Source organism: Mauremys reevesii, linkage group 5 (assembly GCF_016161935.1).
Source record: "Mauremys reevesii isolate NIE-2019 linkage group 5, ASM1616193v1, whole genome shotgun sequence".
Classification (NCBI taxonomy): Eukaryota; Metazoa; Chordata; order Testudines; family Geoemydidae; genus Mauremys; species Mauremys reevesii.
The window spans coordinates 58301762-58321761 of record NC_052627.1 but is presented as its reverse complement, the minus strand read 5'-3'; the positions used below and the strand labels follow the sequence as shown (position 1 = coordinate 58321761).

The 20000-nt window shown below is 44.8% G+C and overlaps 1 protein-coding gene across 4 annotated transcripts in view; it reads left to right on the top strand.

Moving 5' to 3' along the window:
• The first annotated feature begins 6961 nt into the window (after positions 1 to 6961).
• SH3D19 (SH3 domain containing 19) overlaps positions 6962 to 20000 on the top strand; it is a 124618-nt gene continuing 111579 nt past the window's right edge. For 3 of the 4 annotated variants that reach the window (XM_039540991.1, XM_039540990.1, XM_039540989.1), the window contains exon 1: positions 6962 to 7471. In XM_039540991.1, the coding sequence (XP_039396925.1) occupies positions 7381 to 7471 (91 nt within the window). In that variant the 5' untranslated portion in view covers positions 6962 to 7380. The remainder of the gene's footprint in view (positions 7472 to 20000) is intronic. The other variant, XM_039540988.1, reaches the window with a different exon arrangement.

Sequence of the window (20000 nt, the reverse complement as noted above, 5' to 3'; positions counted from 1 at the left end):
TTGTCTCCGGCACTCATCACTATAGTTTCTGAGGGCTTCACAAATACTAATCACATCAGCCACGCCATCAAGGGCTCATTCACCTGCACATCTACCAATGTGATATATGCCATCATGTGCCAGCAATGCCCCTCTGCCATGTACATTGGCCAAACCGGACAGTCTCTACATAAAACAATAAATGGACACAAATCAGACATCAAGAATTATAACATTCAAAAACCAGTTGGAGAACACTTCAATCTCCCTGGCCACTCGATTACAGACCTAAAAGTCGCAATATTACAACAACAAAAACTTCAAAAACAGACTCCAACGAGAGATTGCTGAATTGGAATTACTTTGCAAATTGGACACCATCAAACTAGGCTTGAATAAAGACTGGGAGTGGATGGGCCATTACACAGAGTAAAACGATTTCTCCATGCTTATTCCACCCCCTACCCCCCCCACACACAGTTCCTTACATCTCCTTGTCAATTGCTGGAAATGTGCCATTTTCATTACCATTACAAACAGTTCTTTTTCTCTCCTGTTGAAAAGAGTTTACCTTAACTGATCACTCTCCTTAGAGTGTGTATGGTAACACTCATTGTTTCATGTTCTCTGTGTATATATATATATTCCTACTGTATTTTCCACTACATGCATCCGATAAAGTGGACTATAGCCCACAAAAGCTTATGCTCAAATAAATGTGTTTGGGTTTGGCTACACTTGCAGCTGTACAGCGCAGGGAGTTAAAGCTGTCCTCGTTCAGCTGTGTAGGGAAAGCGCTGCAGTGTGGCCACATTTACAGCGGTGTTGGGAGTGGTGCATTATCCCAGCGTTCAAGTGGCTGCAACGTGCTTTTCAAAAGAGGGGAGTGGGGTGGAGTGTGACAGGGAGTGTGGGGGAGACAGAGAGAGTGGATTTTTGGAGCTGACACTGTTTTCAGCTCCCTGTCTTGCAAGTTCTAAGGACTGGAAGATACACAGCACCAACCTTCAATCATTTTAAACGTTTCGATCCCTTCCCCCACCCTCTCTCATTCACTAAATGCAAATAGCCTTCAGACCAGATAAGCAGCTGCTCCAAAACGGACCCCCGCCCCCACCGGGCTGCTTCTCTCCTCAAGCAAACACTAGCTGTGGACATTCCAAAGGAATCCCCCTGCCTGCCTCTACTCGAGCAAACAGGAGCTGTGTTTGTTTTTTAGATAAGCAGCTCCGGGAGCCCTGAGTTCACAACAAAACAAAGAGTGTTATCTTTTCTTAAAAACATTATGGGAAGGTTCCGGAGGTCAGTCACAGCGTAGTAAGATTAATCACTGTTTACACTGGCACCCCAGCACTGCAAGAGCAGCGCTGTTCTCTTTATTCCTCTCGTCGAGATGGAGTACATGCAGCGCTGTATGTGCCTTGCCAGTGTGGACGGGGAGTAAGTTACAGCGCTGTAAAGCCACCACCAGCGCTGTAACTCTCAAGTGTAGCCAAGCCCTTAGTCTCTAAGGTGCCACAAGTACTCCTGTTCTTTTTGCAGATACAGACTAACACGGCTGCTACTCTGAAACAAATACTAATGAATTTATTTTCCCAGCCCTCTGAGATGAGAGGGTGATATCCCCCTGTTACAGCTAGGGAAACAAGGCACAAAGAGATTAACATAAAAAGTCCACTAATTTTGGCCCAATTTGAGATGCCTAGTGTCACAATCCTGCTTTAAAACTTCCTGTGCTGAACAAATACCAGGCTACTGTGTTTAAGTGTCAGTACACTGCACTTGTGTGCTTTTTAAGCTTCCTAAACTAAAAAAAAATCCCTTTTTTTTCTTCTTCTGGTTTTGGCTTTCTAGGCATACTCTCAAGGTGCACATCCTGTATCACACCCTTTCTGCCAGCTGAGACCCCACAGTGCAACTGCCTAGGCCCTGTGACTAGGGCCAGCTCCCCTGGCCTTCCCCCTCTTTCCCAGAATTCCACTATATGTGCAGGCTGGCTTACAAATTATTTCTTCAGGAATACATGATAGTGGAAGCAAACAGGCACAGGCTATGCAAAGCGGTCCAAAACCAAACACTCTTTACTTTAGATAGCAGTAAATAAAAGTGTCTTTTCAAGGCTCCAGGTCCCCTCTTCAGGACTCCACTCCTCCAGGTCAGGCTTCTCTTCCACGTGACTCAGTCAGTCTGGATGTGCTCATTCTTGCTTTCTCTTCCCACCCTGGAGTCCAGACAGCATCCTTTTACCTTATCTGGCACTGCCATCAAAACATCCGCTCTCCCTCCAAAAGCCTGTGCCTTTGTTCCTCATGCGAATCCTTTCTCTGCATATCTGAGGCTCTGTAGTTTTTAAGACACAATGCTAACACCTGATTTCTTTGTTCTGCTTCTGGGGCAATTCCACTCTTCAAACCTCAGTCTCTTGCAGAGAAGTTGGAGAAAACTGGTTCTCCCAGCTTCAGCCAACCCATTGTCCTAAGGTGCTCCCATTTGAATGGGTGACCCTCCCTTATCCCTGATCTGAAGATATCCTGACAGCAGATGGTGGATTCCACATCCATTGAATGATACAAATGATACAGCAATTTCATATAATCAACTAGAATACATAAGTGGTGCATAGAAAGACAAAATGGGTGAAGTAATATTTATTTTTATTGGACCTGTGATGGATTGGACCCCCCTTCTGGGATGCCACCTGATGTATTTGGATTTCACTGAGCCTGCTTGCTCCACTAGCCTGGGCTCCCTCTCCCTGTTTTTCTGAATTAGTCTCTCCAGCCTCTGGCAGCATTCCCACATGCACAGGTAGAGATGCACCAGCTGTGAGAAGACTCAGCTAGGAAATTGCCCAGCACTCAAGTGCAGCTTCCCTCTGGAAAGAATACCCAAAATAATACTGTCTTGCGATGTAGACAGAGGTGAAAATAAGCCAGTCTGCTCCTGGCCCAAGCTTCTCACAGCATAACTGGTCCCTGTCTGCCTCTCCTCAAGAACAACAACAGACAGACAAAAAGCCGATACGCTGTGCCAGACTGGACCGGCTTCTCCAGTGGCACTTTAAAGGGCCTGGGGCTCTGGCCGCTGCGGGGAGCCCTGGGCCCTTTAAAGCACCACCCAAACCCCTCTGCTGGAGCTCCAGCAGTGCTTTAAAGGGCCCGGGCTCCCCGCAGCGGCCGGAGCCCCAGGCCCTTTAAAGTGGTAGCGTGGCAGGGCTCCCGCATTGATTTGAAGGGCCTAGAGCTCTGCAGCGGCCACAGCCCTGGGCCTTTTAATTCACCCTGGGGCTCCCAGCCGCCTCTGTAGCAGGTAGCTCCGGGGTGATTTAAAGGCCCTTGGGGCTCCCAGCCACAGCCCTAAGGGCCTTTAAATCTTGAAAGGTCCCACCTCTTCTGGCCCCTGATCAGGACTCCTGCGTACTGGTAAGTCCTTTAAGTTACTTTCACCCCTGGATGTAGAGAAACCTATGCCACGTAAGCTCATAAATTTGCCACCTCCCTCAATGTGGAGGAAGATATACACAACTTCTTGCCCATCCCACCCCATTAGAAATTGCACAAACTGGGTTTAATAATAAACAAAAACAAGTGAATTAACTATAAAAGGCAGATTTTAAGTGCTAGCAAACAGAACAAGGCAGATTACTAAGCAACTAAAACAAAACACTCATACTAAGCTTAAGATCTTAAAGAGATGGTTTGAAGAAGTAATTTCTTACTCTAAATGTTGTCTTAGGCAAGTTACAGAGTTTCTGTAGCTTAGAGTCCCAGGTATTTCTCTTTACAGACTACACTCCTCTGTGTCACTCTGGACTCAGCCCTTGCCTTTCCCACAGCTCAGTTTCTTTGTCTCCTCAGGTACTTTCAGCAGTCTTTCTTCTTGGGCAGGAAGGCAGTGGAGAGGAGTCCTGTTTTCCTTACTCCTCAGCCTTAAATATAATGTGCCTAAGGCGGGAAGCCTTTGTTTCCAGTGGAAAAGTACCAGCAGAGTCGAAGGTGGCACTTTTTACCAGGTGACATTATCACCTGACCTTGCAGTGTTAAAGCAACCATGAAACCAGATTAATTTGTAATGTCCACAGGAAGGAACTCCTGGAAGATGGGTGATCTACATCCTTGACTCATTGTCTTTTTCCAAACGCCCATTAAGGCTGATTGCTTATTGTCTGGTGGGCATCTCCAAGTATACACACAGTTGTTGTCATGGCTGATTCACCAATCTGGCACTTCGAGTGCAGAAAGTAGGGGACCACAAGGACTCTAAAAATTAATACTTGCCACTCCAGGCTTGTATTAAACTCCCAAAAGTACAGCTTATTTATTTATTTAAAAACCTTGGATTGGTAGATGCTGCCACCACCCAAGTGCAAAACTCCTTTGGGAGCCCAGGAAGGCGCACTTGGGAATTCCTTCCTCTGGGGTTCCCTCAAGCTCTTGCACCCCCCTCCAGGGAAGAGTTGAGAAAGAAGAAAAAAAATTAGCTGTTGCCACCAGCTAATTAAACAACATGTGCACAAACCTCTTAAGACACAAAAATCCAATTCTGGTCTTTAAAAAGGTAAATTTTATTAATAAAAAAAGAAGAAAATACATCTGGGAATTTAGGCTTTTGCTAGATTTTTAAAAAAAGCACTACAAGGATTAAGTACCAAGAATAGCTCTCTTGCGGTCCAGCTTAAAGGTTACAAGCAAAACAAAAGCACAGAGGAGTACACAAGCCATAACGAAATAAAAGGGATAAATCTATTCATGTCTTCCTAGACATTTCCTTATCTACTTACATATCTGGGTTTTAGATGAATAGTTTCTAGGTATGATACCAATGTTTGTATCATACCTGGCCCAAGTTTCTCACAGTATAACTAGTCCCTGTCTGCCTCTCCCCGAGAATAACAGACAGACAGACAAAAGGGGAATCTTGTTTCAATTTTAAAAAGTTCTAGCCTTCCCATTGGCTCTTTTGGCCAGGTGCCCATTCACTTCCTCTTACCTTTGCATAGCAGTGAGACTTTTTAACCCTTTACGGGTAGAGCAATTAGAGAACAGCTACTAAGAGGGATTTTATAGCTACTGGTTGGCTGGGCGTCCACAAAAAGGAGCTACCCCCTCTCCCTTCATGTATCACAGTTGCAATTTTACATAGTCAATATTCCTAACTTCAGATACAGAAATGATACATGCATACAAATTGGATAATCACATTCAGTAAATAACCTTTCCGATGATACCTACAAGACCCATCTTGCAGAAAATATACCTCAGTTATGCCATATCTAGCATAAGAATATTTCCATAAGTAATATGGGGGGTAATGTCACAGGACCAACTTTTGTTTGTGAAAGAGACAAGCTTTGGAGTTTCACAGAGCTCTCCTTTAGCTCTGTATAGCTTGAAAGCTTGTCTGTTTCATCAACAGAAAGTGGTCTAATAAAAAAATACTACCTCAGCTGCTTTGTCTCTAATATCGTGGGACCAACACTCTACAACATCACTACAACCAGTATAAGTTGTACATAGAGCCCCAAATAATCACACACAATAATCTCTGATGTTTCAGAGAACATAGCATTTTATAACGTCATATGCTCAAGCACAACTCCCATTGACTTCATTTACAGCTGAGAGTGCTCAGCGCTTCTGCAACTCAAATTCCAGGTTTCATGTAAGGCACCCAGAAAATGAGTGCACAGTTAGAGACCACCTGTGAAGTAATAAAGTGATCATCAAGGGGTTAACTGCATTACTCAGAGTACTCCACCATTCTCATACTTCCTGTTTAGTTAGTGGGAATTTCACCCACCACCTCTTTGTTACACAATTGAATAAAGCAGCATGTTCTTCTCAGCTTGCACTACTGAAAGTAGTGTGCATCTTGTGCACTGAGTGGTCCTTTTACAAAATATGAAAAGTTCGGTTTTAATTAATTCCAAGGCATCATACAGGAACTCAATGGAAAAGTCAGGGAGAGAGTCTAGTTATCTGGAGGGCATTAAACTGCCTAAACCACAAGACCATCCTTTTTTCTCTGCAGCTCCTTGCCTTATTCACTCCACAGCTAACAATGTGTGCAATGAAGGAGGCAGGGGTCCCATAGATCTAGACTCCTTCACTACATAACCCCAGTTCATCCCCAGAGCACCATCCATCCTGTGTCAGGCAACCTTAATTATAGGCAGCACTACTTGTTCTGCCTATAATAACAATCTGAAGCCAAAGACTCTATAACTTGGCTATTTCTAAGGTGCCTATCATATTGGTACCTAAGCATCACCAACTTTTTTCGCAGCCAGCAGACCAAATTCAGTGATGAATGAATCCTGGTGTCCACCTGAGGCATATTGCGCATATGCTAATAAGAAGAGTAGGTTTTAACTTTTCACAGTGAGAACCTTTACTACTTAATTCACCTTAACCATAAAGTGAAAGCATTTTTCTGAGCTGTTGTGCTCATCATAGCAAATAAAACTAACCCTTTAAAACAGGTGGGCACCAATCTCTTCTTTTCTTCCCTGATTTACACCCCTGGTTATCATACACAGCTCAGTGGGATTGTACTGGGTATAACTCAGCATGCAGTTTCAACAATGCTTCAACAATGGGACTGGAGTCATAAATCAGCCAAGTCTCATTTGAACAGAGGCTCTTGTTTTGAATTATTTAAAGCAGTTTTTAAAGGTCTTTCCCACTGGTGAGGAAGAATGTACTGCATTCTTGAAGGGACCTTTAAAATCCCACTCAATGCTGCACTGTTTAGAACTTTCCCTCCTTCAGAATGCTACCAGCCTGAGAGATTGCCCTGGAGAGAAGTGGCTCCACAAGAAAAAAAATCATGTCCCTTTCCCCTAAATAAAAGTTTTCAGCTACTCCAGCCTTGCAAGTGCGAGTCCATCTTCCTTCCCAGCTGAGGCTCGCTCCCTCCCTTGCATGCTGCAGCCCTGATTGCTGCTTTCTGCTCCAGGTACCTCCCCCTCCTCCTTTTGTTTTAGTGCCAGGCAGCAGTGGAGTTTCCTGTTGACACCGGAATATTGTGAATGGGCAGGAAAAGCAAACGCGACCTTCTTTCATTTTCCTTTAACTTTCCCTTCCCTCCCAACCTGGTTGTGTGGGTGCGCCTCTCTCTCCTCCCAACCTGCGTCCGGCTGAGCCTTGCAGGGGAAGGGAGGAGAGGAAAAGGCCCAAAGAGGATCCTCCACGCCTAGGCTTAAACTTCAGAGAAGCGGGAGGCGGAGTGAAAAGGAGCGAGATTTGCAGGGAGTTGCCGGGGCAGAGGAGAGGTGCAGGTGCAGAGTGGGGCGGCTCGGAAGGGCTGCTCACTCCCTGAGCGAGACAAAGAACCCCCCGGTCGCGCGCTCGGGCATGGGGGCGCCTGCTTTCTAAATGCCCCCTCCTGCTCCCCTCGCTGATGGCTGAAGCCTGGAGGCTGGAGGACGAGGAAGAGGAGCTGAGGGAGTTCGGCAGAAGGCACAGAAGGGGGAACCTGAACTCTGCAGCAGGTAAGCAGGAGGCTTTTAGTTGAATGCTGGGCAAAGCCATTAACCCCCGCAGTGCAGGTCAGTCCATGTACCAATCTCACTAGCGAGCGGTGCACAGGACACGAGTGGGGCTATGGTCGCTAATAACAAGTGTGTGTGTGGGGGGGTCAGATTAAGTAGATTAATGTGTTAATCTGTGTTTGACCGTTACTTAACAAATGGGATTTTTCCTTAAAGTTATGTTTAAAATCCTACCTGGAAATGGAGGGTTTTTTAAAGGGGGAGGAGAGCAGGAAGGGGAGTCAGGGCAAGGTACAGTCACTTAACTGTTGTTAACTTGATAGGCTCGACTTAATGCGTGTCTCCTTGATGAATCAAGGGATAGTCATTAATATTAAAAGAAAAGGTGCAATGTCCAGCTTCCAACAGTTTAACTCCCAGAATGCTGTTTGTCTAAATTGGATGGTTAAATATAAATTGTATTGATCAATACTTAAAATGCCCTAAGGATCACCACCCCAACAAGCAAACCCCACATTGCTTGTTGCCAATGTGAAGCCCTGGATTTTGCTTGTTGTTGTGCATTGGAACTCCTCAGGGGCGCAAGGGTCTGCCAGCCTGGGGTTGGAGGCCTAAGTGTCAGCAAGGTGCTTAATGCTGTACCAGACACAACATTACAAACAGCCTCTGCCCTGCAGAGTTTACAGTCCCAGAGAAGATGGAGTGCACAGGGAAACTCAGGTGAGGGAACTTTTTTATTGACTCACTTCTTGTAGCCATCACAGGAGAAATGAGTTGTAGGTTTTCTCTATACATAAAAGCTTTATCACTTTAACTAATGTAGATAGTTATACCAGTATAAATGTGTTTATATCAGAATAATTTATTCCTGTATGGGAAGGGGAACAAACTACACCAGCCTAAGGCACCTTTAGGAGGTGATTTAAGAAGAGATTTGCATGACAACAGGGCTTGGCAAGCTGGAATTAGGAGTTGCTGGTGTGGAAGAAAGAGACAAGTGGGATAACGTATTTGGAAGGCTGAGGAAAACGGGTGAGAGAATGTGATGAGACGGGGTCAGTGATTAAGTTACAATGGATTCATATAGTTTTTATTTCATATGGTGGGCCAAGGGAGCCAACGCAGCCCTGTCATACAGAATCTCTGTAGCTTCTAATTCAATCATTACTTAAAGATCATGTGTGATAAGCAACTTTTGCTAGTCCTTGAGGTGGCTGCTGTATTATTTGCCTCTTCTGTCTATATACAATCCACTCTGTGCTGAGACAGCTTCCTAAAAGCCCAGTCCTGGGGGGAATATCACATTAAGAAACATATCTTTAAAAAGCAGCTAAACAAAAATGTTACCTTTGTTTTTAATAATTTTTTATTAAAATTGAAAACTTTTAAAATCAGTGTTTACTTTTTTATTTTTGTTTACTTTCTGCATTTCTCTCAGTGTAGACAATGGAAACTGTCTAGTCATTTTCACTTGACAAAACCAGCTATAAACAGTTTTAAGGCCTTGCTCCAGCAAGTCGTTCTTTGTAGAAGGAATAATTATTGTGTATATTTTAAAACTCTTTCCACTGGATTTTTTTTTAAACTAGTAGAAAACATTTATGTTGATCTTAGATTTTGTGAAATTGTGTGTGTTTTCTCATTCTGGAGCTAAATTTGATCCCAGAGTTCACTTTAAGGTATAAAATGGTTATACAAAAAATAAAGGGCTGGATTCTATGTTGCCCTGTACTTTGTATAGCTGCTTATACTGGTGCAAAGGGAGTGTAAATTGCTACTGTCTGTTTTAGTGGTGTGCTACACCTACTTTGTAAAGCTCATGCTAAAATAAATTTGTTAGTCTTTAAGGTGCCACAAGTACTCCTGTTCTTTTTGCATGCAGTGCAGTGAATGAAGACTTGGGTCATGTCTACACTAGGACCAGTTTACCGCTACTGAAATACCTTGTATCAGTGATACTCAGACTGTGGCTCTCAAGTTGCAAGTGGCTCTTCAATGTGTCTCCTGTGGCTCTTTGCAGCACGTGATATTAAAACACTCTGTGATTTAATTATTAATAAATCTAAGTTATTAATCAATCAAGATGCTTTTACTGTGTTATCAACCAGTTAAGTTATCGACTTGCACTAAGTTATTTATTTACTTGCTGTGAGAATAATATATAAAAACTAAATATTTTCCCTGTCATTCACACTACTGTGGCGCTTTTGGGTAATGTTGATTGCTAATTTGGCTCCTGAACCACTGAGGTCTGAGTATCACTGCCTTATACTATGCCAGCAAAGTATTCCTAGTGTGGGTGCAGCTATCCTGGCAAAGCTGCAGTTTGTACACTTACAAAACAACAAAAAGTATTTCCATCGATAAGACAGCATAGGCAAAGTAAGGAAAATGCTGGCATAGTAAAACCACTGCCTACAAATGAAATAAGCTATACCAGGGGTAGGCAACCTATGGCACGGCGGCATGCGAGATGATTTTCAATGTCATTCACACTGCCTGGGTTCTGGCCACCAGTCCGGGAGGGCTCTGCATTTTAATTTAATTTTAAATGAAGCTTCTTAAACATTTTAAAAACCTTATTTACTTTACATACAACAATAGTTTAGTTATATATTATAGACTTATAGAAAGAGACCTTCTAAAAACGTCAAAACGTATTACCAGCACGCGAAACCTTTAAATTAGAGTGAATAAATGAAGACTCAGCACACCGCTTCAGAAAGGTTGCTGACCCCTGAGCTATACTGATAAAAGCACAGCTTTGCCAATATAGCTGTGTTTACACTACAGACTTTTGCTGGTACAGCTGTGTTGGTCAGGGACATAGTTATGCTGGGAGAAGTCTAGGCATATCCTGAGTCTCAGTATTTTTAAAGATGTGTTTGAGAAAATCACTTGAGCTGTATGTACCAAGTTTTCTTCTTCTCCCACCTCCCAATTGATTTTTTTTTGATTAAAAAATTAACTGCGCCTAACAGGCAAAAGGTCTAATGATGGAAATGATCATGTAAGTAAGGGTGAAACAAACAATGGGAATATTTAAATTGAGAAATAAGGTAGTGAGTTATGCTGTATCTATCATTTTAAAACTTTACATTTTGTTGAAAGCAATAGAGGCAACTTGTGGTCTGCAACATTAAAGGTGATGGATACGCATAGGCCACAGTTATAAAATAAAAGTGCAGTTCATACATGGAAATACAGATTTGTGAATGAGCACTACCTCAGTCCCAGTGTGGTTCACTTGTAAGTAGCGTTGAGAACCTAGAGATGTGGATTTTAAGAAGTTAAATACATAAAAATGGAAGAGAAAAGGAGAGGTGTGTGTGGAAATAAAGAACTGGTATGAAAGGTAAAAGCACAGTTATGCTTCCTAAGGGTCTGACCCAGTAAACACTTGTATCTGTGAGGACATGTACTTTCATGAGTTGTCCCATTGTGTTTGCAGGATTGGGCCTTAAAAGAGTAACAAAGCGACAAGTAATATGTTACCATAAAACTATACATCTTACACTGCATTACCCACATTTCATGCTATGGAGAAAAGGGACAATCTCTTCTTTGCAATACCAAGCAAGTCTTATAATAAGTGTACTGTTGGGAGGGTAGGAAAAGATAGTGAACAGTTGGAAATTTTGGAAAATGCTGATTTGTCAGATCAACACATTCCATTGGAACGTGTCAATTTTGGTGAAATATTCAGCAAAAGCCAGGCAGGTTTCTGACAGATTCTAGAATGGTGATTCTAAAATGAAGTATTGCAAACTTCCAGGTGTGACGTTATTGATATAAATTGGGACTATATAGAACATGGGTTGCAACCAAGGTCCTGTAGTGGCACCAAATCTTGGGTAAAGGGGGTCATATAAGGTGTCTAAGACCAGGTTATGGGTTGCTGGTTATGATTATGCTGTCTGTATGTCTGTGATCATTTTGTAGTTGAAGTTATAAGTATTGGCTCTGTACTGTCTGTATTTTATATTGTGCTCTGCTTCTGGGTGACACCACAGACAAGCTGGTGTTAGCCCTGCCTAGCCTGCTTGATGGCCCATTAAGGACCATCAGCTACACAATTGACCCATGAAGAGAAGGCAGACACGCCTTGTGACTCAGCAAAGTATGCAGGGACTGGCCCATGTGACTCCAGACTCCATTTTGCTGTAACTTTCCACAGTAAGGACAAAGAGATTCTTGCACCTGGAAAAGCATATATAAGGCTGATGCCTCATCTCCATCTGATCTTCAATCCTGCTTCTTACTTCTGGAGGGACTTTGCTACAACCTGAAGCTCTGCACAAAGGACTGAATGACCCACCCCGGCGGGGGATGTTCCAGAGACTTGATTTGAACCTGCAGTTTATGCCATCACTGCTGCAAGCCTGAACTAAGAACTTTGCCATTACTGTATGTAATTGATTCCATTTAACCACTTCTAGCTCTCATCTCTACCTTTTTCCCTTTGTAAATAAACCTTTAGATTTTAGATTCTAAAGGATTGGCAACAGCGTGATTTGTGGGTAAGATCTGATGTGTATATTGACCTGGGTCTGGGGCTTGGTCCTTTGGGATCGAGAGAACCTTTTTCTTTTACTGGTGTGTTGGTTTTCATAACCATTCATTCCCAGGACGAGTGGGACTGGTGGTGATACTGGAAGACTGGAGTGTCTAAGGAAATTGCTTGTGTGACTTGTGGTTTGCCAGTGGGGTGAAACCAAAGTCCTCTTTGTCTGGCTGGTTTGGTTTGCCTTAGGGGTGGAAAAACCCCAGCCTTGGGCTGTGACTGCCCTGTTTGAGCAATTGGTCCTGAATTGGCACTCTCAGTTGGGTCCCGCCAGAACCGCCTCGTCACACCAGGTCTGTGAAAATTTTTGAGTTTTTGGAGGTTCATCCTGATTCAGGAAAAAAAAATTTCCCCCAAGACTTGAAGTTTTTTGCAGGCCTGAAAGTCTGTTTCCTGGCAATCTCTAATAATGAATATTCTATGAGAATCTAGTCATGCAATGAGCTCCATCTGGCCAATAATAGAGTATGAGGATCATGAGACAGCCTCTATAATCGAATGTGTTCAAAATCTCATACTTCAAACTACATTTAATGTCTACGCTAACTTACCGTATTCATCCTGAATTCATTTTAACTTCTTTAGGGGGAAGTTGGGTAGCTACAAATGTTGCTAAATTTCAAGACAACTTATGAGCTGTAAAAAATCAGTAACTAGTAGGGTGACCAGATAACAAGTGTGAAAAATTAGGTCAGGGAGTTGGGGGGGAATAGGCACCTATATAAGACAAAGCCTTGAATATCAGGACTGTCCCTATAAAATTGGGATATCTGGTCACCCTAGTAACTAGGCTCATAGGCGCCAACTTCCCCATGGCCAGGTGGGTGCTCAACCCCCTGGCCCCTCCCCACTTCTTCCCGCCCCTGCACCGCCCTTCCCTCACCCCCATTCCACCCCATCCCCCAAGTCCCCGTCCCTGCCCTGCCTCTTCTCCGTCTCCTCCCCTGAGCACGCCATGTCCCCGCTCCTCCCGGAAAGTCCTAAGTGCTGCCAAACACCTGTTAGATGGGGGGAGGGGGTGGAGAGGGACAGGAAGCACTGGGAGGGAGGGGGAGTGGGGACGCAGCATGCCCAGTAGAGGAGGAGGTGAGGAGGGGGTGGCAGCAGGGGGGAGCTTGGCTGCCAGTGGATGCGGAGAACCCGCTAATTTTTGTGGGTGCTCCAGCCCCGCAGCACTCACAGAGTCAGCGCCTATGACTAGGTTTATCCAGTTCATAGTAAAAAGCTGTCATGATTGTGCTGCAGTGTCCTGGTAATATTATGGGTGTTCAGTGATGCAGGAAAGGATTTTGACTTTTAATATTGCCTTTTTTTTTTTTGCTCACTTGCTTAACCACAAATTTCTGTAATTTGGACTGCATCGTGTCATTATCAGTGTGGTTTAGAGAGGTCTTATTGAAGTTGCTTTTGATGTTTGCAAGATTGTCATAGGACTCCTGGAAATTATTTTATTCCTACAGGGTGGCTGACAGTAAATGTGGCAAATAAGTTTCTTGCTACGGGGATCAATAGTTTTTCTATATATTTTTTTTTTACTCCGTTTTTTTAAATTTTTTTTTCAGATGTTTCAGACTCAGTTTTGTGGAATTTCTTCTTTTCAGTTGTCAATTTTAAGCTACTGAAAAAATTCATAGCTTTCTACTTGTCTATTTTTCTCTAGACCCAGTTTAGAACAGCCCTATTTCCTTTACACTCCTACACCAAACCTGTGCTGATTTGCTTTGGAAGCTTAGAACAATAAGCTGGGTCCAGTAGAACCAGGGCCAGCTCCAGACCCCAGCGCGCCAAGCGCGCGCTTGGGGCGGCGTGCCGCGGGAGGGCGGCAGGCGGCTCTGGTGGACCGCCCGCAGACATGCCTGCGGAGGGTCCGCTGGTCCCGTGGCTTCGGTGGAACATCTGCAGGCGTGCCTGCGGGAGGTCCACCGGAGCCGTGGGACCAGTGGACCCTCCACAGGCACGTCTGCAGGAGGTCCACCGGAGCCGCGGGACTGGCGACCGCCAGAGCGCCCCCCGCGGCGTGCCACCCTGCTTGGGGCAGCGCAATTCCTAGAGCTGCCCGTGAGTAGGACAAAGCAAGATTGCATCAGAAGCATACCATCTCCCCAGGCATTGTACAGCTAGGGGAATTGCTGGGGTATGTTTGTGTGGGATAGGTTGATCCAACTCAGACTTGAGTGCAACAACAGTTTTTTGCAGTGAACCAGCTCTGTCTTCAAAGGGAAATTATGAATGTGATATGAGAAGGCTCTGCATTCAATTCCCATTTTTATGCAAAATATCTGTTTGGTCCCAAGAGTAAAAGAATAATAAGCTATAAGTCTGTTCTTGAAATTTAGGGGCCTGATTCTGCAAAGCTATGAGCTCCTTTGATGTTCATTGACCCATCAAGTGGATGCTGAGGCCCTCAGCACCCTGCAGAAAGTGTTCAGGATTTGGCAGGATTAGACCTTATGAAATTTATATAACCCAAACATGATGGAAAGTTTTTTTGTTTTTGTTTTTTTTTAATAGATAGACTTCATTAAACCAAAGAATAAATGCAGGAACATGGAATCAGTAGTAGACATGTGATAATGAAAGTGAAAGAACTGTCAGTGTTCTTTCTATTTGGGACTTGCTACTCCTTGAGTGGGTAAGGTTGATGTTTGTTACAAGTCTCTCTCTTGTGACAACAGTATTATTGCTTAGGTTTCCATTTTGGATGGATCAGTGATTATGACTGTATTACAGCAAGATAGATCGTATTAAATGTCTGATTTGTTTGCAATATAATAAGTGATGGCACTTGTAGAAGTGTGTGTTGTGGACTAGCTAAGTCTGTACTTTGGTATATCCAATATTCCTTTTTTTTTCTGTAACTCAGTAGTACTGAGCAGTGAAGTCACTGGGAGTTTCCTATAAAGAGATCTCATAGGATTGGGCACAGTGATTTATTCTTTTCAGTTTGGCTAATAATATTTTTCTTTATTTCTAATGGAGCAAAAGCCAATATGGTTTGATTTTGGTGACTTTGCTGTCTGTGCACCATTGACCTTCACATCTGAGCTTGGAATATACTACATGTGCTATTGTAGGGGGCACCTTCTTGCATCTCTTATAAATAAATTGCATTTTAACTGCACTGAGGACAAAGTAGCAGCCCATTGATGTGTTTTGTGTATGTCCTCAGTCTCATCAGCCAGAAAACAGAAAGCTCTCAAAATAGTGGAGCAGATTTTGTGCCCCAATCTGCTCACTTTGGATCACTTATGAGTTCCCTGTTGGGGATTTCCCCAACATGGGAGAGCTCTCAGTGTGGGAGGAGCTGACAAAGCTGGTTCTTACCTCTTCCTCAAGCAGTGCCTTTCTCTTACTGTGTCTGTATACGATGCCACTGCCCAGGGCCGCCCAGAGGATTCAAGGGGCCTGGGGCAAAGCAATTTCTGGGGCCCCTTCCATAAAAAAAATTGCAGTATTGTACAATACTATATTCTCGTGGGGGGCCCTGTGGGGCCCGGGGCAAATTGCCCCACTTGCTTCCCCTCCACGGGCGGCCCTGGGAAAAATAAACCTTTCACATCTCAGCACAAACCCAGTTTTGAGAGAACTTCTTTACAAGGTATCACTGGTTCTCAGCATCAGCTGGTGCTAAAAGGCACTAAAGCTCATTAAAAGGGTTGGACAAATATTTTCTGTCAAAACTTTTTTGGATCGAAAACTAGGGGTTTTTAAAAAGCAGAAAAAAATCATGGACAATATCTGCTTTCCTTCAAAAATTTGTTGTGGTTTTTTTTAATTGAAAAGCTGAAATTAGTCTGTCAAAACCTGAATATGGTTTGGGGTAATGATCAAGTGAGCTCTCTCCTGCCATCCATCTCCACCCTCTGACATAGAGGCTAGGGACACCATTCCTTACCCATCCTGGCTAATAGCCATTAATGGACTTAATCTCCATGCATTTATCTGTTTCCTAAACACTGGCTCCATGGGGTCCATCACAAACTGGAGACTGTTACTGTGGGTTTGTCTTTAGTATAGCTTATGTACATACTCCACAAACTGAACATTTGAGCTTGTCCAGAATCTGGGATGAGCCTATGTTGTGAAAACTGAAATGCTCAAAATGCATGTGAATGGACACAGGATGCTAAAATTAAATTAACCCAGAGGTTCTCAAACTGGGGGTCGGGACCTCTCGGGGAGTCACGAGGTTATTACTGGGGGTCGTGAGCTGTCAGCCTCCACCTCAAACCCCGCTTTGCCTCCAGCATTTATGATAGTGTTAAATATATAAAAAAGTGTTTTCAATTTATAAGGGTGTGTGTGTTTGCACTCAGAGGTTTGCTATGTGAAAGGGGTCACCAGTACAAAAGTTTGAGAACCATTGAATTAACCCTTCTGGAGCCTCAGGGAATGCAGGGGACGGGGGTCTCCCTTGGTAGGGTTGGGAAGGAGGTAGGTGGTGTAGGATATTGCTCTTCTCATGTGATCCCTCCCCCAGTGGCTAGTTTAAATGAAGCTACCTTCCCCTGACATGAATCTCCCTATGGCACTGAAATTAAATATAGACTATAATTTGGCATTTGAGAAGTGAAAGGGATGGTAGCCCTAATGGAAAAGCTAACAGCTTGGCTCTTCTGCAAGCCTCAAACTGCTGAATGAGCTTTAGGGTAGGGAAGGCTGTGCCTCCCAAACAGCCTGGCCCTGCTCTCTATCTGACCCCCCCCACTTCCTGCCCCCCCTCAGAATCCCCAACCCATCCTGCTCCTTGTCCCCTCACCGTCCCCCAGAGACCCCATCCCCAACCACCACCCCGGGACCCCACCCCTGCTCCCTGTCCCCTGACTGCCCCGACCCCATCCACTGAGTCCTGACAAACCTCTAGAATGCCCACAATCCAACTCCCCCATTCCCTGTCCCCTGACCGCCCCCCACAACCTCTGCCGCCTCGACTCCTGCCCCTTATCCAACCCCCCCCCGGCCCCTTACCCCCGCCTCCGACCCTCTCCTGGAGCCTCAGCGCATCCAGGAGCGTCCCTGAACAGCGCAGCAGCCGCGTGCCTCTGGCGGGGCCTGAGCACCTCCCCGCTCAGAGCCACGTGGTAAGGGGGCGGGGCGGTGAGCACCAGCAGGCCTGAGCTCTCTCCGCTCGGCCTGGAGCTCACAGCCCCGCCCCCTTACCATGCAGCTCTGAGCGGGGTGGAGCTCAGGGGCCCCGCTGGAGCCACGCTGCACCGCTGTTCAGGGACGTTCCTGGGTGTGCTGAGGCTCCGGGCAGGGCCGGCTCTAGACCCCAGCGCGCCAAGCGCGCGCTTGGGGCGGCATGCCGCCGGCGGGGCGGCAGGCGGCTCTGGTGGACCTGCCGCAGGCATGCCTGCGGAGGGTCCGGTCGTCCGGCGGCTTGGGTGGACCTCCCGCAGGTGTGCCTGTGGATGCTCCACCAGAGCTGCGGGACCAGCGGACCCTCCGCAGGAACGTCTGCAGGAGGTCCACCGGAGCCGCGGGACCGGCAACCGGCAGAGCACCCCCCGCAGCGTGCCGCCCTGCTTGGGGCGGCGCAATTGCTAGAGCCGCCCCTGGCTCCGGGAGAGGGGTGGAGGCGGGGTTGGGCTGGGGAGGGAGCCTTGGCCATTCTCGTGGGGGCACCTGATGAGCCCGGGGCCTGGGGCAAATTGCCCCACTTGCCGCCCCCCCCCCCCCCCTCTGGGCGGCCCTGCCACTGCCTAGCACAATAGGCCCACACCAAAACTACAGCTTTAGCAAACCATGGCTGCAACATTTGAACCAAAAAATTCACTGCTTTCTTACAACCTCAGTTATACATTTTTTTTCCTATATTGTTTTCTGCATCTGTTGTTTTCTCTTCTATTCCTTTCTTTCCATTGTGTGGTCCACCTACTCCCCTACATTTCTAACCTCTCACTTCCTCCCCTACATTTCTAACCTCTCACTTCCTCCCCAATTCTCTTTCACACCGCTACTCTTTTGTGGCTTGACCTATACTTAAATGTTTGTTAGGTCAGCATAGCTATGTTGCTCAGGAGTGTGAAAAATCCATTCCCTGACCGGCATAGCTATGCCAACCTAGTGTAGATGCAGTTCCATCAATGGAAGAATGCTTCTGTCAACATAGTTAGTATCATTCAGGGAGGTAGTGTTCCTGCACTGAAAGAAAAACCTTTCCATCAGTGTAGGCTGCATTTACACTACAGAGATATGCTGGTATAGCTACACCAACATAGTTATGCCTATATAGTCTGTGTAATGGAGACACAGTCTAACGTATCCAATCAATTTCTTTCCTACCCACCTATATCTACATAGAGATACACACCTTGCCTCTTCCAAATGCTTACTCGCTCTCGACACCCTATCATACATAGGGCATGGAAAATTGAGCAGATACCTAATAGCCAGAGAACTAAAGTAAGGTGAGGACCCAGGTGAAAGCTAAGCTTCTGCCCTGACTCCTAAGCTAATGGCAAAGTTGGAATTCTCACTAGGATGCTATTTCTGTACCTGGTAGGAGGCTCCATCTTTTGTACCATCCAGCTAGCAGGTAGCTGATAATGTGAAGTCGTCTTCAAACTCCATTTGGCTGATGAAACAAAGGAGCATTTTCCTTTCTTTCATCCTGGCTGCTGTAAAGGGACATATAATGTGTGTGAGTTAGGTAAGAAAAGGTCTAAAACCTATTGTCAGTTTATCAGTAATTCTAGTTACCAGCCCCTCTCCTTTACTCCTACCATCATCACTAAAACTTTAAATGGGTCTGAAGTAATTGATGCTGATGTAGTAAAGTAGTGAAATAATGCGCAGTGAGGTAGCTGTCTAGAAACCAAGCTTTCTCACTCCACTCCCACCTGCTTTTAGAGAGCAGCCACTCACCGTTCTATTCCCATCTTGCAGGGCTGATAAATGATAATTTTCACAAGTGACCTTGTCTACATACAAACTTACGTTGGTGTAACTAAAACACTTTTAAACTGCTGCAGATTTGTATGTGGGTGTCTAGTCAAATAAGCACTGGCGCCTTGTAGATCAGACAGTAGGGTGATTGTCTAAACAGCATTGAGAACTAAGGCCTAAAGTTGCACCAGCTTTTTTTTGTTTGTTTAAATCAATATAGATAAACCTGGTACAAACCCTGAATGTTGAATGCTCTTAAACTGGCTTATGCCTGCCTTTACAATGTAAGTGAAATTGATATAAACCAGGTGTAAAACAATTTAAGAGTGCTTACATGAGGGGTTTGTGCCTGTTTGTTTAATTGAATAAGTTAAGCCACTGTAACTTGTGTATATATACGCAGGGCTTGAGATATGTACTCTTGTTTAGAGTTGGTTTAAACCTGTTTAAAAACCATGTTCTTCCTTAGGTTCTTACTTAGGCTAGAATGTGTCTTTTAAACATGATTATCAGGAGGTTTGGCATGCTCCATGCTCTCTGTCCAGCTTGTATTCAGTGCTGTTCGCTGCCTTGGAATTTGGCCAGCGTATTGGGATTAATACTCCAATTACAGGATCTTTAATGACCACAAGAACTCTCAACTAGGGTTGACTGGAAAAGAAGAACTCTGCTTTGTGAAAAATTTAAACATTTCAAAATTTGTTTTAATTTCACATAGGAGAGAGAACCACCTCAGAATAGCCTGGTTAGGACACTCATCTGGAGTATGGAACACCCAGTTTCAAGTCCCTGCCCTGTCTGAATCAGACCCCTAATCACTAAGATGTTGGCTATTTTGAGGGTCTGTCTCCCTCCCTCTCTCTCTCTCCCCCATCCTGTTGACATAGATATATTTCCTTGAAACAGTTCAGTTTCAAGAAAAGTGTTTTTTTGACAGAAAAAAGTTTTTCAGATTTTTCTACCAGCTCCGATCACAACTGTTCCCTTTGTGAAAATTGGTGGTTTCACGGGTTCCTGTCAACTGTTCAGTCTTTTCCAATTTGTGTGCTTTTGCAGTTCTCTTTTGGGTTAAAGTAA